The 27,142-nt window shown below is 35.4% G+C and overlaps 1 protein-coding gene across 1 annotated transcript; it reads left to right on the top strand.

The window, feature by feature from the left end:
- The first annotated feature begins 492 nt into the window (after positions 1-492).
- LOC104228411 (uncharacterized) lies at positions 493-11,755 on the top strand. The gene is made up of 13 exons (XM_009780874.2): positions 493-689; positions 768-911; positions 1,233-1,348; positions 2,117-2,271; positions 2,636-2,724; positions 2,874-3,420; positions 4,248-4,352; positions 5,592-5,755; positions 5,850-5,929; positions 6,711-6,822; positions 9,869-9,943; positions 10,025-10,171; positions 11,257-11,755. Exons 1-12 carry the CDS (start codon positions 600-602, stop codon positions 10,160-10,162), a joined length of 1,815 nt encoding a protein of 604 aa, XP_009779176.1. The 5' UTR covers positions 493-599; the 3' UTR covers positions 10,163-10,171; positions 11,257-11,755.
- The last annotated feature ends 15,387 nt before the right edge of the window (positions 11,756-27,142 follow it).

Consider the following 27,142-nt stretch of genomic DNA (forward strand, 5'->3'; position numbering starts at 1 on the left):
AGTAATTTTTTTTAAAAAATTAATTTTGTGTTAAAAGTATAATGAGACATAAATTATTAAATTAGAATCAATTTTTAATTTATAATCTTGTAAAAATTACATTTTTATTGCGGTAAATAACTTTAAGGGCATTTAAGTTATTTTAAAAGAAAAAAATACTTGTCATCACTTTTTCCCCAAACATTTCAGCTATTTATTATCAGTTTAAACACTTTTGTTCAAACACATAATTACTTCATTAAACTAATTTCATCACTTAAAAGTGCTTTTAAGTCATTAATACTTATGAGCTACTTTAGATTACCTAAGCCAAACGGCTCTTAATAGGATAAAACTTTTCTCTAACTAAATTAAAAAATAATATAATATAATATAATTACTTTCTTATCAATTCTATTTTTCTTTCTTTATATATAGTTTTTTTTCTTCATATTTTTCACTATTTAAAATATTTGATCAATTAAATTACATATATTCCTCTAATCACCGCCATCCTTGCAAAAGCTTCACTTGCCATACCCTAGAGCCGCCCTTGGTCACCGCCCGTCCAGCAGCTGGAGTTTTAACCCTAAGTTTCGTTTCAGATCATCCTTTCAGCAATGGGCACAACAAATATAAGGGACATTTTGACTTGTTTGAGTCCCTCTTTGGACTTCTTTGCTATCAGTTCTGGTGATGGCCGTATCAAGGTATACTTCTCTAATCATGTTAAAGCAATTTTTACATTTTATTGGAATTTTATTTCACTGAATACCATTTACTTTCAGATATGGGATACAGTGAAGGGTCAGGTACAGACGGAGTTTGCAGATATTGTGTCAACTGAGACAACAGCAAGCTTGTTTACTAAGCCAGGAGGTCATCTTTCTATGGATTATACTTGCATGAAGTGGTTATCATGTGACAGAAAGGTGAAATTCCCTGTCTGAGAAAAGAAAATGTATTACTCCCTCCATTCCAATTTAGTTTGACTCGGCACGGAGTTGAAGAAAAAAAAAATACTTGTAAAACTTGTGGTCTTAAAAGCTTAATGGTAAAGGCTTTTAATCTATGTGGCTATAATAGCTTCTCATTTAGGATAAAATGAAAAGTTCAAAGTTAAATTGTTTACAAATATAGAAATATGTCACGACTAATGAAGAAAGCGTGCCACATAAATTGAAACGGAGTGAGTATTTAGTTCTACTCTAACTTCAACTCCTTTATTGAGAGCTATTTTACTTGTTGCTCAGAAAAAAAGGAAGCTTGGAACTTCATTATTGGTTTTAGGTACAGGCAGTGGTGATGTTTTGGCTCTAGATGTATCTGCAGGTCATCTCAAATGGAGATTTACTGATTGCCATCCTGGGTGAGTTCTTTGCGTAACTCATAACTAATATTATCTTGACTTGTGGAAAGAATGGTAAATAGCTTTCTTTTATGTGTTCTTCTGTGTACTATGTGCTGGACATTCAATTCGAGGTGTAGGACACATTATGAAGAAAAGGTAGAGTAGCTTTTAGATTGCAATTTGGCAAGTATAAATATAGAGGCTCAGAATTTGATGTCTAGCACATATGTCCAACTTCGAAGAAGGGGTTTTTGGATGAATTTTTGTTAGTTCCTGCTATTTTGTGATGAAAATATTTTTTCGCCATGTTTTACTCTTGTTTTTTCTGATTGTCATTAGTTGCTCCGTGCTTTTGTATCCTAAATTTGTAAAAGTAAAGCGGAACTCTTTTCGATAAAAGTTACTCTCAAAAGTAGTAATGACCTGTAGATCATGCCACTTGCTGTGGCGGAGCCACCTTAGGTTAAGGAGTTGATACCCCTTCACCGGAAAATTACACTATGTAGCTAGGTCAAAACATTATTTTTATGTATATATGCTATATATTGAATCCCCTTAGCTTCTTTGTGTATTTACCTTTTTATATTGTGGAAAATTCCTGGCTCCGCCACTGGCCACTTGTACTATCTCCATCTTGAAGCTTGTCTCTGCTCTTCTTACATTTATCATTCTCACAGTTCAAAGTTGCATTGCCTTATATTTACGTATGGGATTTTTATTATATAGTAAGATTATGACATGACATATCTCCCCTGCTTTTATTGAAATTCGTATGTCAATGAGCAGCGGTGTCAATGCCATCTCATTCCCTTCACATGGTTCATTCATTTACACGGCTGGTGCTGATGGACTGGTTTGCAAAATTGACTCCATGTCGGGGAACTTATTGCATAAGTTTAAAGCTTCCACTAAAGCAATATCATCTTTATCGGTTTCGTCAGGTTTGTATCTGTAAATGTTCATTGTATTTGATGATGGCTATATTTTAATTATCCCGGTTTTAGTCAATCTGGATGAGTTACTGAATGAGTGGCATCTTTTACCCCTTGTCGTTTTTTAAATACAAAATGGAGTACTCGCAACAATGATACAAGATTCCCTGAGCTAAGAGTTATCAAGATTCTTCTCGTGTCATATTTAGATCACTATATGTTCTGGATACATGTCATTGCTCCATTTGTGTCCTCCTTCTCCCTCTATCTCGTGTTAGCATTCCTGTAGTCGTTTTCTTGTATCAGCCAACATTCTATGCTTAATTTGGTTATGCTGATACTGGTTCCTCTTTTTGGCTTTCTGTCTAGCCAGATGGGAAAATATTAGCAACAGCAACTTCTCAGTTGAAAATTTTCAATTGCTTGGATGACAAAAAGCTCCAGAAGTTTTCAGGCCACCCTGTGAGTGTTATGCATATTTCATTTTATTTTTTATATGCTTCCCTTGTGATGCATTTGCCGATGGATTAAGTGAAGTTAATACAGACTGCAGAATACTTCTGTTACCATCCTTGTGAGTCACCTTATTTCTTTTCTCCTTTTTATATTAGGGGGCTGTTCGGTGTATAGTTTTCTCTGAAGATGGGAGACATGTTCTTTCTTCTGCTGTTGGTGACCGACACGTAGCAGTTTGGAAGTTGGATGGTAGCAAAAGGAAATCAGCGTGCTGCTTGCTTCCAATGGATCACCCTGCTGTCTTTTTGGATAGTTACTGCATTAAATCTGGAGTTGAAAATGATGCAAGTTTAGGTGTTTTGGCCATTTCAGAAATTGGTGTTTGCTACTTTTGGCATGGAAAGAGTTTTGAGGAATTGCACAATTTGAAGCCCACAAAAATATGCGCATCTTTAGATGAGAAAATTCTGAAGAAACATAAAGAAGCCGTGCATAGTATTTTTTCAGCAAAATTGCAATCTATTGGCACATCTGGTTCCGGTCATATGTTTGTTGCATATGGCTTGTTAATAAAACCATCATTTGAAAAAGTTATGGTGCAGCCTGGGGCGGATATCAGATTAAAAAGTTCACTTGACGGGATCCTTCTACCCTTCAGTCAATCTCGCAAATCTAAACAAGCATCTAACACTCAGAGTCAGGGTAACACTCTCTCCTCCTTCCTTTGCACTTGCCTCCCCTGTCTTCTCTAATTTCTATGTCAAAACATAAAACTGTTGAACCCCGTATTTGATAATCAAATTGCGGGGTTAAATAGGTATTCCCTCCCAAATTTTAATGCGTTTTCATTTCTTTCCACGTGGATAATTTCTACATGTTCCTACCTCCCTCAACTTATTCTCCAGATTGTTAGAGAATTTCGACCTCCTAATCTATGGCCCAGTAGGTAGAAGACCCCAATGTATCCTTGTGAATTCTGTCTTTAAATTTTAGTATTTGAAAATGTCTAGGATGAAAGTAGGTCCAATCCAGCACCACGTTCTTGTTTCTAGCCCCTTTTTGTGTTCTCAGCGCCCATCTAATACAATCTTATGCCATATTAATCACAAAAGAAAAATTGTCCAAACGCTTGAGATGACAGCCGTCCTGTGCCATTATGTACTTTTAATGTCTTTCCTCCTTTGTGTAATCCTTAAGCTGCAAGTTGTGTATGATTTTGGCGTTCATTTAATATGCATAAGTATGAGGTGATGCTTGAGATGTTTCAGCATAATTTTCCTGAGACAGAGGTATGGAGTTACACTGATAAATGGTAATTTGCAACACGTTTACCTTTTCGACCATCTATTTCTTCAGGATGGAAGGAAAGTGCTACTTTGTTTTCACTTTTAAAGGTTAAGAATCACAATGATTTGAGACAACCCTTTTTCCTGTTTCATGGTCTGTACCATCATTAAATGCGATGATCAATTTGCATGTTTGATACACGTCTGTCCTAACTTTTTTTTTTTTTTTTTTGCATTGAACAGTTACTGCTCTTGATTGTGCAAATGCAGAGGGTGCCTTACTTCCTTTGCCTAAGATTCTTGATCAGGTTGGTGTCGAGCATGGAATTAAGCCCACAGTAAGCAAAGGTATCACCTAACATTGCACCAATTTTTGTGTTATCTTGGTTTTTTTGGCACACTTTTTGTGTGTCTGTATTTCGAACTTGTTGTGGTTGCATATCTTGATTTCAAGGCACATTGCCATTCCGTAAGAGGAAGAATCTTATAGCTTAGAACTGCTGATAAAAGTAATGTTGTCAAAGGCGAAGAGGAAGAATCTTATAGATTAGAACTGCTGATAAAAGTAGCGTTGTCAAAGGCACGCTTAAAGCGCGCTTAAGCCCTGAAGTGAGGCTCAAAACATGTTGAGCGCTTCGTCTTGCTTTGTAGTCGCTTTAGTGTCGCATCAAGGCTCTAAGGCATACTTTTCCTTGCCAATGAATGTAATCCTGAAAAGGCGACATTAAACAATTGATCGTTTTATCGTAATTTTTTTTCAATTTCTTTGTCCATATATTTGTTATTCATGCTTATAATTATTAGTCTTGGACTACATATACATATTTTTACTTTTTCTCCAGTTGCACTTTTTTTCATTAAAAGTCATGCTTTCGTTGCACCTTGCGCTTAAAGCCCCAACGGACCTTAGAATTTTTTTGCGCTTTTCGACTTTGGTAACATTACGGGTTACTCCATGCCAGAATTGTTCCTAGGTTGAAGTAAACAACACTCATTTGACATTCTCTGCTGCTGTCAGATCGCTGCTTTATTCGGGTTAATCGTCATATTGAGACTTGTGATCCATGATCTGACTAGTGCTTTTGCACTGAATATTAATTTGTCAACTCAAATGTGCGAGAGGAACTTTCTTCACTTTTCATCAGTGCTTTACTACTACTTCCATTTTAATTTGTTTGTCTTAGTTTGACTTGGCACAAAGTTTAATAAAGAGGAAATTTTTTGAAAATTGTGGTCTTAAATATGCTATAACATTTTGGCTATAAAACTTGACACTTGTGGTCTTAAACAAGCCATAACATTTGTGTGGCTATAGAAGCTTCCCATTAAGGAAATATAGGAATGTGCCAATCTTTTTGAAACAGAGGGAGTACTAGTGAAGAGTAAGTTATGTGACCTCAGATGAGATTTTGTTAGAAGAACTCGGAAGTTTTCGTCGCTAACTATAGTTCTCATCCCGAGTTTTATATGGACTGTTAGAATATTGTCTCAATTAACTTTTTTGTGTTTATCCTTTTGTCTCGAGAATAAATTATATGTTACCTAAATGTTTACTAAACGTGGAAGCTTTTGCTTTGCTATTTACAGATGTCATTGGTAAACATGGTGAAGATGAGGTCACAATTTGCATGGAGGACCAGTTAAGATCCATAGGTATAATTAGCAGTGACTATGATCTCTCGCCTAGCTCAATTCTTGATCCTAAGATTTTGAAAGGAATAAGTGTTGACGCTAGTATGCCACCGAAGAAGGTCTGTATCTCTTGGAATACTTGGGTCTGATTTGCTCACTTTTTATGTTACCATATCTTCAATAACTTGTTTGAACTGTATCCATTGAACACAGATGAAATCAGCTGTTTTATCTTTGGAGTCGCCTGATGCTTACAACTTATTGAATGCCTTGGTGGCTGCATGGCAGTCCAGGTGGGCTCTTCAAATCCTTGAAGGATATTGCATGTATTAGCTCCATGTTGTACCTCAAGAGTGGAGATGCACTGCATCCTCCCACTTAAGGGAAAAAAAGTAATGCACTACAAAATTGTACTCTATTTTGAGTTAAGTCCCTAAAATAATGGCCTGGTTCAGTTCTTGGATGTGAAAACTAATTCCACAGATTGTTCTTGGACATTAGTCATTTGAATTTTGAGATAAAATTGAAAGATCTTGAAACTACTTGAAAAATACTACCAACAAATAGCTCTAGGGCTTTGATCTAGTGGTAAGTGGGCAGCGCGTGATGTGTAGGTTAGGCACACCTCACGTGTTCGAACCCGGCGCTGACAAAAGCATGGTGTTTTAGTGGAAACGGGCAGAGGGAGCTGGGTAAAGTGAAGAAGGTTAAGGGCGGGCCCATTATTCACCGACTTTCGACAGCACCTGCCCTCCGGGGATTTCTCGATTAGGATTTGGGAATTCATATTGGAAAAATTTCATCCTCCTGAAACTCTCTAAAATAGATAATTTTTCTGTACCAAAATCATTAAACATAATGTCGCAGAACTGATCATTGGCCTCAATTCGAGATACATTTGGAAATTCATATCAGAATTTGCCCTCCTTTAACTCCGCAAAAAGGCTAGTTATTGTTTTATTTGGCAGAATGAATCATTGCACCAGTTGGAGAAACCTTTTAGTTATTGATAGCTATATCTTTATGCATATTGTAATTCTTTTTTTCGTTTTGCATGTATTTTCTTTTTTGTAGATCAAGCATCGGAAGACATGTTCTTCCATGGATATACTGTATATTGGTGAACCACAATGAATTTGTTACATCGCAGGAACCACTGACTCCTCTTCTGGATTCCTTGAACAAGGTAGGATATGCTGCCACTGTGCTACTGTTGCTTGGCAATTATGGGATTACTTTGGGAGTGCCAAGTTATTGATGGTTTCATGTTTTCTATTATCTTGTTTCTGATTGATCTTTTTGATTAGCTACATGTATGTTTATGCACTCCTTTTGTGATTGATCTTTTTGATAAATTACTTCCTTTTGTTTTCTCAACTTAATGTGATGAGTGTTATTCTGTTACATATCAAAGGGACAGTTTTCCAGATGGTATGTTATGGAGAAGGAAGGTTTCACAGGTATGCTAAGTTATGGAAAAAGTATGTCAAGGAAAAAGCTAATAACTAATCTTTCATCGGGATGCCGATGACCGTTCCATGCCAAAAATTATAGTATCACACACATTTATACGAAGAATATCGGTTATTGTGTGTAGAGGAGGTTTCCTATGATTAGGAGTGGCAAACAGGCGGGTCGGATATGGTTCGGATCGAAAACGGGTAATGCAAAACAGACAAATTATCCGAGCCGACCCATATTAAATACAGATAAAAAACGAGTTAACCGACGGAATATGGGTAACCATATTGTCCATGACTTCTTGCATATGATCACTTTTGGAAGAATTCTTAGTCTCCCTAACTTGAGGAACTCCCAATTTGAGGTTTTACAAATGTAAAGATTAGACCCATCGGTTATCCATTGGTTATCCGTTTTCTAAATGGATAATATGGTTCTTATCCATATTTGACCCGTTTTTAAAAAGTTCATTATCCAACCCATTTTTAGTGGATAATATGGGTGGTTAACTGTTTTCTTTTAACCATTTTGCCACCCCTACCTATGATCATGGTTGTAGTAAAAGTTGTGATGATGGCAGGATCATAGTGTTCCTCATATATATTACATAATTTGGGATGAGTGTTGGATTGAGGTATAGACGAGGAACAACATGATCGTGGTCAATGAAGTGGGTGCAAACCCTGGTGACCAGGTTCAAATTCCAGTAGAGATACAGACTTGAAATAATATTTGTCGATAGCTTTGGTTTCAAAAATTTGAAATGATCTTTGGAGATTATTCCAAATAACTATTTGTTCATTAAACTGGCTCATTGTTTCAACTTCAAACTTGTAATATGGAACTTGAAGTTTGAAAAACAAGCTTTAGGATTTTTTTTTCAAGTTTTCACCCACAAAACTCCAATTTGTGCTTTCATGTCCAAACAACTTCAATTCCCAAATACCCTTTTCAACATAATTTCAAGTACAACTTTCCTTTTCAAATATCGATCAATTCATGTCCAAACGCCTACTTAGGTGATTTCTTTCGATTTGCGGAAGACTGGATGGGTAAAGTTACTCGCCAATATCTGTACTGGTGGGAGGTTGCAGCTAACTTGTGGTATAGTGAGTCCACAAGCTAGCCTATATATCACTATTATTTTAAGAAAAAGGAAATGCTCACACCCATGTTACCCGTATATTCTAGGTAAACAAAGAGTCCATGTAATACACTGCCTTATGGAGCGCCATTTTTTCTCGATACTGCAGGTTATTTTAGTACGGCAAACCCTGCATATTTGTGCAAGGAACCATATTCCCTCCATTGATTTACGGAGAAAGTGCCTTTTGTAAATCGATTATTTTACCTATATTTTGTTACCTAAGTTGAAGACTCATTCTTGCAGTCCCTTTTTTTTGTGATAAGTAATTGGAGAGTAGTATTATATCAGAAAACCCAGCATGGAAAAAGTGCTGGTTGGCATGTACAATCCAATTACAAGCTGTGCAGATTATTAATAGAATGTATCATAGCGTCTACGCCATTAATATTGATTCTAGCCATGTTACACAAAAAAAGGAGCTAAGAGATTCATGCTTAAGGTAACTATGTTCCTCCTCTTTGTCTTCAAAAATCTTGCAAGCATCTTAGAGCCCGTTTGGCCATGAAAATTTTTTCACTTTTTTTTCGAAATTTTTTCACTTTTCTTCGAAATCATGTTTGGCCACAAAATTTCGAATTTTCACTTGAAGATGAATTTTTGATTTTTTTGATAATTTGAAAAACTACAAAAAGCTGTTTTTCAAAATTTTCAGTTAGATCACCCACAAAAATTCAAAAACAACCCAAAATTATATTCATGTCCAAACACAACTCTAATTTTCAAGTACCATTTTCACTTGAAAAAAATTTCACTTTTTTCCGAAATTTTACAATTCGTATGTCCAAACGCCCACTTAAAAAGCTCCCTCCTTTCTCCACAGGGGTGGTTAGTGGGGACATCTGAAGTGTAATGTAGTGACCCTTGAGTAGCTAAGCTGTGAACTCATTGGGTGGGCAGTGACATTTGTCCTTCCAAACTTGTCAAGTTTGCAACAGAATTCGCTTTGTACAAGACTACAAGAAGATCAGTAGTCATGAACGCTTAATGAAGTTTGATCACCGAACAAGTTTGAAAAGGACCAAAAAATCAAAGGGAAATGGAAGTCATTTTACAATATACTTCATTTGGTGGATAGCTTAATCCGGAATTAGTTGGGGTTGACTACATAAATAATCCATTCCGTTTCATTTGGACCTGTTCTGTCCCAATATTCATTAGTTTGGGTTCTCATTTATTTGGTAACTGAAGTCAAATATCTTATTAAAATCAGTTTTAACATATCTTGAGGTTTATTCAATTTCCTATTCGGCTTTTAGTTTTTTAAATTCCTCTGATGAAGTACTGGCACTAATGTCTGTGAGTAGGCATGCTCATTTCTATGGAGCCACATTGCCACAATAAATAGAGTGCTAACTCCCACCAACATGATATTATGCTTTATAAATTCACATTTTTTTTGGTCACTTCCCCAAGAATTGGATCTCCAACTGAGCTCTGGCTTCTGGAACAACGGGCGGCCAGATCAACCCCTGTTTTCCAACTATTTTGAAGAATTTGTCACCATAATTAGTTGTCTCTCGGTAGTTAAAGATTTTCTTATTTGTTCATGATGACGAAACATCACTATTGTTAGACTGAAAAACTTTGAAAGGTATTAAGTACTTCATCGTTTGTGTTTCTTCAGCTTACCAGGTCAAAGGTGGCAGCCCTGAGCTCTTTATTGCAGTTATCTGGCCGTTTGCAGCTCGTAATGGCACAGGTTGGTTGCTTCAATTGTAAAAGAAATTTGGCAGTCCAGTACATGTTCTCATACGAACCCTTCTCTGTTCTTACTTTTCAGGTTGAGAAGGCTGATAATAGGAAAAGCCCCGCGCTAACACTCGAGGGGCAGATGGATGAAAGTGAGGATGATGAGGTAGATGAAGTTATGTATGGCATAGATGAAGAATCTCAAACAAGCAGTGACGGAGATGACTAGGACTTTTTGGTAAGTGATGTTATTTCGTGGAAAGATGAAAGTTGATGGGGCAGGTGCTTTTACAAGGGAATCTCTGGGTTAGTTTTGGTAGGTGTTTGGGCCTTGGGGCCTTGAATGGCAAGTGCAAGGAGATAATATTTAGGTTGCTCTATCTAGTTTGGCATGGGGATAGAGGGATAAATATCTGTACTCTCCTTCTCAGACCCTTCCTGATTGGTATGCTTTAAGTTGATAAATCTGTTATGTGAGGTTCTTCCTAGGTCTGTGCCTTTATCCTTAATTGGTTTTGGTGTTAAAAGTTTGCTTTACTCGCTCCATTCATTGCAATTAAACTAGTAAACTAGGAAGAGAATGAAACAATTGGTGAATTGGGGAACCAAGTAGCTATTTGGTTTGGGAAAAGTTTTTTTTGGGAGGGTAGTTTGATAGAGGGTTAAGCAAGGTAGAGAATGAGTTTTGTTCTTGATCCCCTATTAAGTTTACACAAAATATGAATTCTCTGTTGTATTTGAATTATCTTAATAGTGATGGTGATGCAATCAGACTCATTGTTCAAAGTTGCTTGCTTTGAGGGTTTTGTTCTGTGGTGTGGGTTGTTTGTAGTATTACTATATATCGTTGTCCATGGAACAATGGAATAAGAGTATGACCATCTTTATTGCTGAGCACTTACATAAGGGTTTTCTTCTCTCTCTCTCTCTCTTACACACACACACACACGAAGTGAAACTGACATTTTATATTGGCCTCACTTTTGAAATTGAAAATAAGCCACATTTGAGATTTGCATTTGTGATATGCTGACTAGATACGAGATCTCTGATTAACATATATGCAACATCTGCCTAAGGAACAATATACAGGGTAAGAAATTATGGATTCAAACATATAAATAAAAAAAAGTCAGAAGAAAATAAAGATTCAAAAGTAAACATTCTCTCTAAATTTTGGACCTAGGATCTTTCCGCATGTGCTCGAGGGACTTTCCGTTTAATCTGTTTTCAATGTATCAATTGCAAACCAGTTAGAACCAATCTAAGTTTTATATGTTTCTTTAAAATACTAGGTGCTCATAGATGCTGAAAATCTTACAGGATTTTATATTGGTGACCGTGTTTTGCTACCATTCTCGTGCCAATGAAATATCGGCCTGGGACATTTTAGTAGCTTTGTGGCGCTAACAGAGAATGGATTTAATATGGCGCTCTGAATCAAGTCGCTACAGGTAGGCAGTTGCTGTCTCAAAGGTTCCTCTTTTCCTCAGCTGAAATTGTTTGGTTGTGATGGGTTAACAACTCTTGAGGGGTGAATCTCTGTTGTAGCGTTTCACTGGAAGTATTGCTGATGGCGAAGAAGTGTGTACCTTATTTTGTGCGACTTGCTTAGTAGCATGCAAGGCAATCGATCTTCCGTTTTCATTGGCTGAGAGTCCTTTTTCTTTTTTGCTTGTTGAGAATATTCATTGTTAACTAGGGGCGAATAGCTTGGACCTTGCTGTATTTATTTGTATTCTTCACGAACTGCGCGGAAAAATGGACTTTATTATTCTTTATCCAGTGTTTCACGTTTATGTGATTTTTGGATGTTCGTTAATTTGAGATATCTTGTGATTAACAATTTTGTGAGGAATTCTGGCTACTTCATCTTCTCTATCATAATAGCGAGTGAATGTTAAAACTCGTGCTTTTGTTGGTCTTTTGGAGTACACAGGATTCATTCATATCAAATCTCAGTTGTCCAGGTGTTGCTGACTGGTTTTTGTATCTTTGGAAGCTAAATCAGTTAAATCAGTCAATTAACTTTCAATTACAAACTAGTTGGGCTCAACTCCATGCTTTACTGGGGACCAGTTGTTTCAATTGCTTAAGATTTATTTATTTTTCTTTCTGTTTCCCTCTTTCTAAATCCTCATACTTGTGTCTGGAAGTACGTACGGATCTCTTATCAAACCAGAAAAGACCCCTCGTATACAATAGACCTTACGGAGAAGTTTTATTTTGTGTCTCATACAACTTATATAAGTTGTATGGGGTTGTTTTTTGTCCCATAAATTTGTGGATCCCAATCTTACATTTCTGGGTCTACAGAAATCTGGGTCCACAAAACTGTAAGACAAGCAAGTTATCTCATACAACTAGTATAGTTGTATGTATTAGTTGTATGAGACACAATAAAAATTTCCGACCTTATGTAAGTAATGACTAACGGTGTGTTTGTAATGAAAGAAAAATATTTTTTTCGAAAATGAGTGGTTTTATTGCTTAATTTTTTCATATTTGGTTGGTGAGTGAATTTTTTTCGAAAAAATATTCTTTAGTATTTGGTTAGTGTGAAGAAAATAATTTTTTTGAAAAAATATATAATTTTGGCAAACAATATGGGGTGAGGGCGGGAGGGAGGCATGGTTGGGGGAGGGGGGAATAGGGTGGGGAAGGTTGAAAAAGAGTTTTGGATAATATTTTTTCTTCTTTTGGTAGGAAAAATATTTTCCTCCAATCGGAGGAAAATAAATTCATGAGGAAAATGTTTTTCAAAATATTTAAGCCAAGCAAACATGAAAAGGAATTAAAAAATTGAAAATGTTAGCATTATATGAAACCTTACCAATAAATGTTATATTTTAAGAAACTCTACCACTAAATGTTTGATTATAAATGCATGGATTTAGGAGGTGAAAAGTACTTTTTTTTTTTTGGAATAATTTATGTAAAATCTTGATTGAGCTTAAAATAATTACTCTTTCCTACCCATTTGAAACTATTTACAATATATATATACCCAATTAAAATTAATTACCCATACCTATCCACCCATCTCAATTTTTTTTTTCCGGCTTAGCTTAGCTTGATTTGTTTGGCTTTCTTTGACTTCGCTTGAATGGGCTTGGCTTTGCTTGGCTTGATTTGGTTTTGGCTTGAATTTGCTTGGATTGAATTGTTTTGGCTTGAATTAATTTCATTTGGCTGGGTATTAGAAAAAAGGGTAGGGGAAAAGTTAATGGGTAGGGGCGGGTAACTATTTGGAATTTTTTCCTCCTATAGCAAAGGTTAACACCTTATTTATTTTAAATAAATACCGTTTAAAAAAATTATAATCTATAAATGCCTTTTAAGGTTTATAGCAAAATTTTTATTTTTGGTTACCTCCTAGCCCCAAGCCACTAAATACGCTAATCAGTTACACTATTTTCTTTCCCTCTCTATTCTCTTAATTAGTTCATGCAATTTTTAATGAACCAGTCATTCTTCAAACGAATTGCAGTCTGCCAAATTTCCGATTGGTTTGTAACCAGCAACAGCCGCCGACAAGATTGATTAATTACCATGAGAATTTTAACAGAGGTAGTGTTGGATTAATGGAAAATAATCTTCCTCTCTTGTTTTCGGCCACGAAAATATTAGAGGAAGATGTTCCTGGATATACATCTGTTGATTTTGAGAAAGGAGAAGAACTTACTGATGATTCATCTGGATATACATTTGCTGGTTTTGAGAAAGGAGAAGAACTTACTGGATATACATCTGTTGGTTTTGAGAAAGGAGAAGATGTTCCTTAGCTCTTTTAATCCGATTGGTTTCTCATTACCGGCTTCCGGTGAACGATGTATTCGCCGGAAATTAGGGTTTGTTCTTGAACAAAAACGATGAAGTTTGGGGCTGAGCAACTTGATTTTCTGTTAATATATTTCAATGTATTTCATTGTATTCATTATCTTTTTTTCATTGTAATTCAATGTATCTCGTTGTATTCCATGTATTTCATTGTATTCACTGTCTTTTTTTCTCATTGTATTTCAATGTATCCTGCTGTATTCTATGTATTTCATTGTATCACTGTCTCGCTATATGCCATGAATGTATTTATACGTTTTTTTAATTAATATAATTTATGTATTCAGATGTATTATATAATTTCTCTGAAGATTGCTATGTTTTTGGGCTATTTTTCGGTTGAGAATCTTTTTTATAACTGAAAATACAAAATTTGTTTGTTATAATTGAGTTTGTTGATTATATTAGGAGTCTATTATGTTAATTGATTCACTTTTCGTTTTAAAAACAGTGTAATCCCCTATTTCACGCTGTGAATACAGTCGAATACAATAATCTGTCCAGCTGTAATCCCATGTTTCACTCCATGAATACAGTCGAATACACTCGAATACAACAACTGATTAGCTGAACTTTCCCGATTCACGCCTATTTTTGCTATTGTATTCATGAATACAATAACTTAAATACATCAAATACATCTTATAACCACATAAAAGGTATCTATAATCCGTAATATAACAAATGTTATCTATAGATGGCTAATTACTACTAAAAGATAGTGCTTTATGAAAATTTCTCTAAATATTTTCCGCCCTATGTGTATTTGCTAATTTTTTTGGGTCAAAAAAGTACTTCTTGAAAAATTTAAGATGTTTGGTTAAGATGAAAATATACTTTTGAGCAGCAACAGAAGTAGTTTTTCTGCTTTTGGGGAGAAGCTACAGATTCTAACTTCTTAACAGAAGCAGAAGCAAAAAATTAATTGTTCAAGGCAAAAATAACCTTACAATAATTTTATAGTCTCCAAATTAGCCCTCATTAATTTAATATTTTTCTTTTCCTTTTCCTTTTTATTTCTACTATACCTTTCTTCTCTTTATTTATTTTAATCATACTTTTATTCTCTTTCTCCTATTCCTAAGAATAGATTTTAAATTTATATTGAATTTTTGATATATTTAAATTATCATATAAATAATAAGTAATACCAAATACTCAATGTTATTGCTTTGGAATAACATATTTTATATTGATTGAAAATTTTAATTTATATTTTTACTTTACCTTTTATATTTTAATTGAACTTTTTAATAATAAATATTTAATTTTTTAAATAATATTAATTGCAAACTGAACCTTTACTATCTTTTTTCGTAATTTGATACGTAAAAGTACTTTTTAAAAAGATTGGTCAAACACAATGAGCTTGCAAAAAACACTATTTGAATAACACAAACTGTATTTTGCAAAAGTACTTTTTCAAAAGGCACTTTTGAATAAAAACACTTTTTCAAAATAAACAGTTTTTTGCAGCTTGATCAAACGGGCTCTAAATCCTGAGATTCGAGAATTTCATAGCACAACTAAAACGTAAAAATTTCACGGTTATTCTTTTTTATGTTTGTGACCTTCTAACTTTAGATAAAATTTGTAACCTCAAACTCGAATTGTGCTATTTCAGTCACGTATTCTGAAGTTGTGTTCAAAGTGGATAGGATAGTAAAAAATTTTGAACTTCAAGTACAGCTTAAATAATGGTCCCAAAACTCAAGGAATATGTAAAATAATGTAATTTAAGAATCAAAATATGGCAATAATATTTTTGGTCCCCGAGTTGTTGTTTTGTTCCAATTTTGATCATTGTTTTTTTTTTTTTTTTTATTAAGCACATTAGACCATCAATTAACTTAAGCGTGTGATTTTGCTCCTTTAATTTAACATCCGTTAACTAGTTAACGGAGTTTGTGTTTAGAAAAAGTAACAGAGGTGATCTGAATCCTTATTCTTTACCTACTTTCTAAAGATTTCCGTTCTTCCAACTTATATTGCTTAGATTTAAAAACATTTAGGAACAGCTATTTCCATTTATGTATTTTGAGCATATAAGCCAATTTTTAAGCTAATGATCTACGTAGCTTCCCCCAATTCGTGTTGTACAATAATAATAGCTTAACATTAGTGTAAGGAGCTTCCAGGATATAATCTGTTAACTATTTGTCATCTGTTAGTTTAATGTGCGTAGACAAATAACATAGGAGTAAAAATCAGAATAAAGCAATAACTCAAGGATCAAAACTGCTAATTTGCCCAAATATAAAATATACCATGTGTTATGATCAACATCGAATTTTTGGGATTCATCTCCTTACTCCCCTCCATTTTCTAGTCTCTCCATTTCTCCAAGTTCCTATTTGGATTTGAGACATTTGTCATGGTTAAAAATTAATGAATGAAATTTAATTGAATTAATTAAAACACTAATCACGATTAAAGTATTTAATTTCTTCTTTTATCCATTATTCCAAATAACATCTTTTGTCTCTTTTAACGGTGAACTTCCTATAATTCTACTACTCTTTTCCCTCTATTTTTGCTTATTACTGCTCTTATTCTTTGCTTTTTGAGATGTTACTTTATAAAACATAACGTGTTGCTTTATTCAAGTTGTTGTGTGGTGGTATTTAAGATTATCTAATATTTCTTTTTCTTTTTCTTTTTGTTTTTTGTAGTAATTTTCTTTTCTTGAGTTAATTTTTCTTTTCACTTCTAAAAAATCTTCTTGTATTCTCATTGAAAATGAGAAATAGATTGTACTGGTTGCTAGATATTGAAATGTTGAATCTTTTTTTCATTATTCTGAATATACAAAATAACAGAGAAATGGCAACTCAAGTTGAGCCTCAAAATGGCTTTGTACCGTTCTTTAGTTTTCATTGTCAAATGTTGGAATTTACTTCTACAATATTTATTTCTTTATTTATTTTTGTAATGAGAATGTAAGAATATTTTGTAGAAGTAAAAAAATGATTTACTCATGGAAAGAAAATTCCTACAAGAAAGAGAGAAGGAATGTTAGATAATGTGTAGCTATAATTATGGGATTGTAAAAGATATTATTTGGGAATGAATAAAGAAGGAATTAAATACTTTACCTATGGTTAGGGCTTTAATTTATTCAATTAAATCTCATCCATTAATTTTTAACCATGACAAGCAGTGGCGGACCCAAGATTTTGTGCAAACGGATTCAGTCAAATCTAGTAGTATAAGTGGTGTTGCGTATGACAAGTAGGGTTTGATCCTTTTATATTATCCTTTTTTGTTCTTAATACAATCTCAAAACGAAGTCAATTAAAAGTTGGCACTCTATAATTTTGACAAACCTAAAAATATTTTATGAAGGTTAAAAAGGATTATCTATCTCTATTTTAAGAAATTTGTCTATCTAGTTTAAAAAAATTAACATAAAAAATTCTAATTTAAAAAATATTTATTAACTCTAAGATATTTAAATAATTTTAGAGTTTTCCTTGTTATTAATAAGAAGTTATTATATGTATGTAAAGAGAACAGTCAAAGATTGAAGGGAAAGATGATGTTTAATTTGAAACAAATTAAGATTGTCTTACGTTGCAAAGTCCAAGTACGGATTAAAAGAATTAGTTGGAAAACGCTCCACTGTGAGCTGTTTGTGTTAAAGCAGGTTCAAACTATAGTTTATACTGTAATTTTCCTCTTTTAAATATAATTTATCAATAAACACGGTATCATTTTTTGATGAAGCGGGTTCAATTGAACCCTTCTGACACCAGGTGGGTCCACCCCTGATGACAAGCGTCTCAAATCTAAGTAGGAACTTGGAGAAATGAAGAGACTAGGAAATAGAGGGAAATTGAATCCGAATTTTTGAATTAAAAATTTGAAGGAAAAAAAGAGATGGAAGAAAAAGGTCAAAGTATCTCACAACCAAACTCGTAATGGATGTTTATACTAATCCATACCAACTTACCATGATTAAATGCTATAACAGGGTGAGAATATTTTATATTACTAAAGTCATGGTTAACTGTAAGAATTTTGTCTAAACAAATGTTGTTAGCATCTATTTTTTAATTAACAATTTGATATAAATAATCGGTGCGGTTATGTTTTAAGTATTTACACTACAACATTGAAAAGACAATGCATCTAAGGAACAATTTTTTTTTTTTTTGGTCATAAAGGAACAAATTTGTAATTGCACCGTACTATATATAATATGATATTTGCAATATTAATGAGGGGAACATTTTAAACTTTTAATAGATTTTAAGAATTTTGTGCATTAACTGTATAAAAAGTATTTACACAATTATGTAACATATTAAATAAATACAAGTAAATTTATATAATAAATATTAATTGATAATCTAATCAAATAAAAATGATAAGTAAAACAACTATAGATTAAACTACAGTAATAAAACAAAATATCTTTCACTTCAGCTATATGTGACTTCATTAAATCCTTCTTATAGTATCATATATTTGTAGAGTTTTCCATGAGACAGAGTCTATCAGAAATAATCTCTCTACTTTCAAAAGATAAGGTTAGGGCTGTGCATAATTTGGTAAATACCAAATTATCGTACCGAAATCGAAAATTTTGATATTTGGTATTCGATATTTTGGTATTCTGTATGGTATTTGTAACGACTTGGCCGGTCGTTTTAAAAATTAATGCTCCGATCCCCTATTAACTGCTTTTTCCGTATTTGTTTCTGCTATTGTGAGTTGCCGGGAGGATCCGTTTTGGGTTCTAGAGTGTTTTGGGACACTTAGTCCCTAAATGAGAGTTTAAGCTTTAGAATTTGGACAGTAGTCGGAGCAGTGTGCAAACGGCCTCGGAATGGAATTTTGTTGGTTCCGTTAGCTCCGTTGAGTGATTTCGGGCTTAGGGGCGAGTTCAAATTGTGTTTTGGAGGTCCGTAGCTTATTTAGGATTGAAATGCTGAAAGTTGAATTTTTGAAGTTTCCGGTTCGATGGTGAGATTTTGATATAGGGATCGAAATGGAATTCCGGAAAGTTTAGTAGGTCCATGGTGTCATTTGGGACGTGTGTGCAAAATTTCAAGTTATTCGGGCGAGGTATGATAGACTTTTTGATCGAAATCGGAATTTGGAAGTTTTGGAACCCTTAGGCTTGAGTCCGAGGGTGTTTTGATGATTCGATGTTGTTTTAAGTGTTTCAAAGATTGGTACAAGTTTGAATAGTGGTATATGACTTGCTCGTACTTTTGGTTGAGGTCCCGGGGGCCTCGGAATAATTCCGGATGGTTGACGGGAAGTTGGGAATGTGCAACTGAAGCTGCTGAATTACTGTCATAACCGCACCTGCGGATTGGGTACCGCATGTGCGGAACCGCATAAGCGTCTGGTCAGCCGCAGATGCGGCCAGATGAGGGAAAGTCAGAAGTTGCAGGTGTAGGTGCTTTATTGCACCTGCGGGACCGCATGAGCGGGTATATGGCCGCAGGTGCGGTCCCAGTGCATTAAGTGAAAGCCACATATGCGGTTGGTTAGATCGCAAAAGCGGAAAAAGGGCCGCAGGTGCAGAATTCCTGGGCCAGAACCTATATAAGGTTTCCTTCGCGATTTTCAGCTTTATTTCACCATTTTCAAGTCGGATTGGGAGCTTTTTGGGAGATTTTGAAGAGGGAATTCAAGGAAACTTCGTGGAGGTAAGATCTTTGGAACCAAAACTCATTTCTATGGTGATGTTCTACTGATTAGACAAGAAATTTATGGAACTAGTGGTTAAAAAATTGAGGGTTTAGGTTTTGAAATTGGAGACTTTGATGTAGGGATTTGAGGGGTCGTTTGTGGTCGGATTTTGATATATTTGGTATGTATGAACTCGTGAGAGTGTAAGGATTCTAATTTTGTGAACTTTATCCGATTCTGAGATGTGGGCCCGGGGAACTTTTTGGGCAATTTTCTTAATTTCGTGTGTTAGCTTTGAATTAATTAGTTGAATTAGTTACTTGAAGTTATATTTACATTATGCAATTAATTTGAATAGATCTGGGCCACTTGGAGTCGGGTACTCGTGGCAAGAACGTGATTTCGAGTTGATTGAGCCGGTTCAAGGTAAGTGACTTGCCTAACCTTGTATGGGGGAACTCCCCTTAGGATTTGGTATTGTTGCTATATAAGTGCCGTGTGCGTGAGGTGACGAGTGCGTACACGTGCTAATTGTTGAAAATTCCGTTTTCATTAAGCTAATACCATATTTTTTTGTAGTTTAGCAAATACTTTTACTTGAAGCCTCTTGTTTAGATTATGAAAAACATACCTATGTGACTTAATTGCCTACTTGTACTATGTGCAACATGTTAGAGTAGAAATTCCTGTCTAATTCTTGAATAGAACTGTATACTTTTTCTGAGATGGTTGTGTATTTACTTTGGGACTACGGGACAATATCCCGGGAGACCCCCCTGCTTGTTTAATTTGGGACTACGGATCGGTATTCCGGTAGATCCCCCTGCACATTTATGATTGGGACTACGAGACAGCACCCGATAGATTCTTCGTACTGGATATTTACTTTGGGACTACAGATTGGTATTTCGGGAATTTTCCTTGCACATTTATGATTTGGACTATGGGACGATATCCCGGGAGATGCTCTAGACATTTACGTTTGCGACTACGGGACGATATCTCGGGAGATTCCCTGTTGCTATTTCTATGTACTGAGTTAGATCCCTTATGTGATTTTATTCGTTATAGACTGTTAGCACTTTAATTATATTGTCGTATTCTATACTGCTTTACCTTGTTTTTCATCTATAATCAGCAGGGCCCTGACCTTCCTCGTCACTACTCGACCGAGGTTAGGCTTGGCACTTACTGAGTACCGCTGTGGTGTACTCATGCCCTTTCCTGCACATGTTTTTCGTCTGCAGATCCAGGTTCTTCGGCTCAGCCATACCATCAGTGAGTCGAGGCGATCTTCAGAGACTTCGAGGTATATCTGCCGCGTCCGCAGACCGATGAGTCCCTCTCTATTCTCCCCTCTAGCTTTAGCTCTCCTGTATTTACTTTTGTTTAGACATTCTAGAGTTAGAACACTTGTAGTTATTCAGCAGCTTGTGATTTCATGAGATTCCGGGTTTTGGGAGTTGTTTCAGTTTGAGAGTTTGTATTGTATATGCCGAGCGACATCTTAAACGTTTTATTTATGTTTTTTCCGCAGTTTTTGGCTCGTTTTATCTTTCGTTTCCTTTTTCCGCAAATTATTAGGCTTACTTAGTCGTAGAGATTAGGCCGTCACGATAGTTCACGGATTGCGAACTCGGGTCGTGACAGTATTTGGTTTAATTTTAAAAAAATTTGGTATTAGGTATGATATTTGATATTTTAAAATGAAATACCGAAATACGGATATCGTACTGAAATATATATATTATATCACACAATACACATATTATTAATTATAACATAAATATAAAAAATCTAAAATTTTACTTTTCTTTATTCTCTAAGTTCATCAATTAATTCTAAGCAAGTAACAAGACATTTCTAATGAACAAATTTATTCCTTTATGTAAAGTTTTCTCTCTCTAGGTTGATATTTGCTGGTTTTGGACAAAACTTTTGTCAACAAACGTTTTTAGTTTTGTACTTTTGAGTACTTTAATTAAGAATATTACAGTCTAGCTATGACTCTGTGCATTAATTAATATTCAAACCGAATAAACTGAACTTATCGAACCGAATAAACTGAAACCGAAGGAGAAAAACCAAACCATACCGAATTTAATTAAGTACGATGTTGGTATATCATTTTAAGAAACCGAATACCGAATCGAAATATCTAAATACCGTACCGTACCGACTGACAAACACCCTTAAATAAGGGTAAGATATGCATATACAGTCAAATCTCTCTATAACAACCTCGTTTGTTCCGAATATTTTTGGATGTTATAACAAAGTGTTATTATAGAAGACATATATTATAACATAACATAAAACTTGATTCCAGAAATGCTTGGCTTTTGTAATGAAGTGTTGTCATATAGGGATCCAGTTATAAAAAAATCTAACTGTATTCTACCGTATTCAGACCTTACTTTGTGGGATTACATATGATTTATTTTTATTATTATCATTGTTGTATATATTTGTAGAGTTCTCGTCAAAGATTGACTGGGAGGAAAATTAACTGCTTGTGGTGCTATCCCTGCAAACCTCATGAATATATACTAGCTAGTCAGTCTATTGGTCAAAACAAAAACCTTCATCTTTCCTGAATTCAATTAATAGTTCATTTCTCAAAGAGTCCAACGCAAAACCCAAAATTCAAAAGGATCAATCATAAATATCTACCTCCAAAATTGAGTCCGAAACCCAATTGTGGTTATTTTGGACTCAAAATACATAAATATGTGAAAAATGTGATATTTTTATGTATAATGCCATAATACTGGCGTTATACAGTAACGTTAATTGTGCCGTTACTGTATAGCGTCAAGTATTGTAGCGCTATACTGAAAAAACTGACACGCCCAGGTATAGCGCCACGATACCTGGCGCTATACATAAGTGTTATATATAGCGCCTGGTATTTTGGCGCTATACTCCTTTTTCCTAGCCCCACCAACAATTCTCGACTTCAATAATTCAAAAGCGTATAGTGCCAAATTTTTGGGCGCTATATATATGTATATAAAAATTTTCCGGCTAGCCATTTCCTATATAAAGAAGTTAGGATTGTATAGAAATTCATTAAATTTTTTTTAACTCTTGTTGAAACGTTTATTGTTGTTAAATTCTCCAACATTTTTTCATTATGTCTGAAGAGCGTAGAATAAGAGTTTCATTATATTGAGGGGGGTGAGGGTGTGATGGAGAATAACTCCGTAGGCTACAGTTTACCTGCTCAGTGTCATGTTAAATTGCCACTTACAATAGAGTACGATAAATTGATGTCGTTGTTATGCAAAAAAATGAGTGTGAGGAAACGTTCAGTGATACTTAAAGTAACCGAAAGATATCCGTATTCCATCACTCCGCAAGGGGTTGCTTTTTACTCGGAGTTTAACATCGACGATGATGAAACTTTGAGTGATTTTCTGAGGACTCCAGACGAATGTCGGGAATTTCTTGTAATCACAATGTTGGAGATGTACGTGAAGGTCGAAGACGTTCTAAAAAACGAGGTTGTGCGTAGTAGAGATAACTCCCAATCATCGGGTGGTTATTCTGGAGCAGTTTTTGCCGGACAGGTTCCGGATGAAAGAGTTTTCCTTGATTTAAACTTATCACCGCCGGCGAATGAGCAGCGAGAAAATAATTTATACCCTGCTTTCCATAATTCACAAGACGAGTGGTAAACTTCAATTTTCGTTTTTGTTAATTATGTATATTTTTGGCGTATTGAATTTGTATTAACGCTCATATATTTAATAGGGGGTATCGGCCGGATATAAATTTTACAAGTGGCCCATCCGGTAGTCATTACCTAATTGAAAACGTCCATAATGGATTTTCATCAAATTAATACTTGTAAGTGAAGTGATATAGCCATATGGAAAGCATTTATTAATTCAGTAGCTTATATTTTTGTTAGTTGTGCAGTGAAAACGAGCAAGTTGAACCACTCGTACTCACTCAATTGACCGAAAATAACGTATTACATCGGGATCTGGCAGATGCACAGAGTGAGGAACATAACAGTGATTACGATAACAATGCCGATGAATCCGGAGACGAGACACCCTTTTTCGTGAGGATGGTGATGAGCAGGATGAGGAGGAAGGGCCTGATTTGAAGAGAGACCTCCCTAGACAAAGAGTGTACGAGTCCGAAGTGCCGTTTCATTCAAGAGAGATTCCTTACATTGATAACTTACCAACCGTGCCGGATATGGAAGCTCTCACAAGGGATTTTGATGAAATCCGGACAGCAATGTGGGATGAGTCTAGACCAACGGTGCTTGCAAAGGGGATGCTTTTTCATGATAAAGCGCGCTTAAGCAGGGCTTGTAAAATGCACAACGTAAAAGAGTGTCGTGAGATGCAGGTATGGGAGTCAAGTCCGATGGTATACAAGGTTGTTTGCCGTAGGTGGTTTTGACCATGTAATTGGATGTTGCGTGCGACCAAGAAGAATACAGGTATGTGGAAAGTGGGTAAATACATTCCCACCCACACATGTGAAATAGACATATTCAACGGGAATCACTTCAACTTGGATATTGACTTGATTTCTCTTGTACTTATTCCGCACCCCGAAGCGTCCATAAGGTATACAATCAAAGAGTGCATTACATCAATCCACCAGGAATATGGCCATACCATTACGAAAAGAAAGGCATTTCTCGGGCGCAAACGAGCGTTTGAAATTGTCTACGGTAATTGGGATAAGTCATTTGCATCTCTGCCAAAGTACATGGCCGCACTGCAGCACTTTAACCTCGGGACAATTGTTGAATAGAAGCTTGAGCAGAGTCCGGGAACACCAGAATACATATTTAATTACGTGTTCTGGGCATTTAAGCCAGCAATTGATGGTTTTTCGCATTGCCGGCCTGTAATATCCATAGACGGAACTCATGTCTGTGGAAAGTACGATAGCAAGCTATTGATAGCCGTGGCAGTGGATGCTAATGGACATATATTTCCTCTAGCTTTTGCTGTTTGTGCCAATGAAAGCATAGAGATGTGGACGCTGTTTTTGAACCACCTGAAAGAGCACGTTGTCAAACAGCGTTTAGGTATTTGTATAATATCTGATCGGCACAGTGGTATATTATGTTCTGTGGAGAACTTGCCTGCATGGCAAGAACCTTATGCATACCACCGTTACTGTGTGAGGCAATTTAAGGCCAATTTCCAGAAGGCACATCCCAACAAGGATCTACATGATTTGATGTGGATGGTAGCAATAAACCACCAACAACATAAATTCCGGAGGCATATGGATTCTATCAGGCAAGAAGATGAGGCAGCCTATCGTTGGTTAATGCGACATGACCCTAAAAAGTGGACGTTGCATGCGGATGGTGGCAAACGATAGGAAATTCTTACTACAAACGTGTTAGAGTCCTTCAACGGGTTATTAAAGTCGACAAGAGGATTATCCGTCACAACCATGGTGCGGATGTCGTTCAAGCAGATGGCGGAGATGTTTGTTGAACGGTCTGCAGCTGCAACGGAATTGATGGAGAGGGGTGTTGAATTTATGCCAATGCCTATGAAGAGATTTGAGAAATACAGACGGCGAGCACATTGACATTCATTTTTGCAGTATGATAACGAAAGAGGTATTTTTGAAGTTCGCACCACTATCCATAATAATTGGGGTAATAATGTACATACCCTAAATGAATTTGCAAAGTTATGCTCCTGTGGAAAATGGTCCATCTACCACATGCCTTGATCACATGCCATCAAGTGTTTTCAACGTATTGGTTATGCGGAGACCAACTATGTTGATCAACAATATAGTGTTTCCAAGTACCTAAACACATATAGTGGTCAGTTGCAGCTAGTGGGTGCTGAGCATTATTGGCCTCCGGAACCATTTAAAATGGTGTGTAACAAGTCCTATTTGCATAAAAGACAGGTGCAGAAGAGAACGCGTATACGAAACCAAATGGATGTTAGTGATACCGTTTATGCGCGCAAATGTGATATATGCTCGCAAACAGGACACGACCATCGTAAATGTCCTTCAGCTGGTTTGGGTGAAAAAACTAATCAAGCTCGTGGTGGGTGTTCTTCTAGTGTACCTAACTACCCATGAGTTGATGTTGTAATAATTAGTTATTATGTCTATGTTGCAAGATTTATGAAATAAAATTATGCTTGCTAATTATGATTTGTACTTTCCCATTTTACCTATTTAAATAATAATTTAATAAAATTATTTGTATATTTATTATGTGTTTGTTGTCTTGTCGAACTGAAAAAGCTCACCAGTTGACATAAAGTTGTCTTGTCAACATCATGATATTTAACACGCAAAATATAGCGCCATTAGATAGTACGTTATGTGTGTGTTGCCTTGTCGAACTGAAAAAGCTGACCAGTTGACATAAAGTTGTCTTGTCAACATCATGATATTTAACACGCAAAATATAGCGCCATTATATAGTACGTTATGTGTGTGTTTTCTCGCTTATAAATAACGGGCTCATTGTAGTTATTTTGTGTGCTCAAAATTTACTAAAAGCAAATATTTTACTAAAAGTAAGGTTTTTTTTTTACTAAAAGCAAATATTTCACAAATGGCTCAACCTCTTCGTCCACCAAAGTGAAACTGTGGAAAAGCATACTTGATGCAAAATTGTTGGGATGGTGGTGAAGTTGGACGCCGCTACTGGCACTGTATGAACCAGTTTTACAAGGTTCCCGGCGAACCTATTTGTGATTTTGAGGAATGGGTTGATGAACCATGTTATCAGGAATGTTACAGAGAACAACTGCAATTTCTTCATAATATGTGTTTAAGACAACGAAAACATGAAAAAGAAAGCAATAGAATTATTGCAGACTTGAGGGCGAAACTGAAGGAGGTGGGAGAAGAAAAATGAAAAACACAATGGAATTGTGAAGCACAAAAGGAACGTAAAAAAAAATATAAACTGGAACTTGCGGAGGTGAAAGCGAACTGAAAGAGGTAGAAGAAGAAAAAGAACAACTGGAAGAACAATTTAAGTGGTTGGAGCAGAGAATAAATAACAACCGGGGCTAAACATTGGCATGTATATGTTTAGTGTGTTTTTTATATTTCATGTATTTTTATTATGTTGGTCTGCTATGTTTGTGTTTGTGCTTGTGTTTGTGCTGTAGTAATGTTTTCCTTGTTTGTTGTACTAAATTTTATTTTAATTGAAGTAGAAGTTAAGTGTAAATGCTTGTGTTGTACTAAATTTTATTTTAATTGAAGTGGAAATTAAGTTTAAGTGCTTGTGTTGTTCTAAATTTTATTTTATGAAACTATCAAACGAATGAAGAACTAAAAAAAGTAATGGGCATATTCGATTAAATATTGTTGTTAATGTATACAAAAATATTGTTTACACCATGTCAATGTGTCCCACATCTGGTGTGTCTCAATGCAGCCGCTGGCCTGAGGCGCATCCCCTCCCGTCCGGGTACGCTATCAGGATCATCATCATCAAGTCGTCTCCTTATAGCCGGATGAGGCGCAGGATGACATGTATCGGTGGTGCTGTCAGCTCCAGTAGAAGGCTACATAATAATATGAAACTTAGTATAGAAAACTACATAACAATTCACAACAATTTATATTGTCTTACCATTATCGTATCTAGATCGTGAATGTAGTTATCTGTCGCTGCATCGCATGAAGACTTAAAAAGGAAATTAATAAAGTTAAAGAGAATAAATAATTTACAGTTAAAACAAAT

The sequence above is a fragment of the Nicotiana sylvestris genome, chromosome 2 (genome assembly GCF_000393655.2).
Source record: "Nicotiana sylvestris chromosome 2, ASM39365v2, whole genome shotgun sequence".
NCBI classification, from domain to species: domain Eukaryota; kingdom Viridiplantae; phylum Streptophyta; class Magnoliopsida; order Solanales; family Solanaceae; genus Nicotiana; species Nicotiana sylvestris.

What these genes read in the sequence shown, in the direction of transcription:
- LOC104228411 (XM_009780874.2), top strand. Translation starts at nt 600, where the DNA reads ATGGGCACAACAAATATAAGGGACATTTTGACTTGTTTGAGTCCCTCT. An exon ending in CTGGTGATGGCCGTATCAAG is followed by an intron (nt 690 to 767) that starts GTATACTTCTCT and finishes ATTTACTTTCAG; the next exon opens with ATATGGGATACAGTGAAGGG. An exon ending in ATCTAACACTCAGAGTCAGG is followed by an intron (nt 3,421 to 4,247) that starts GTAACACTCTCT and finishes TGCATTGAACAG; the next exon opens with TTACTGCTCTTGATTGTGCA.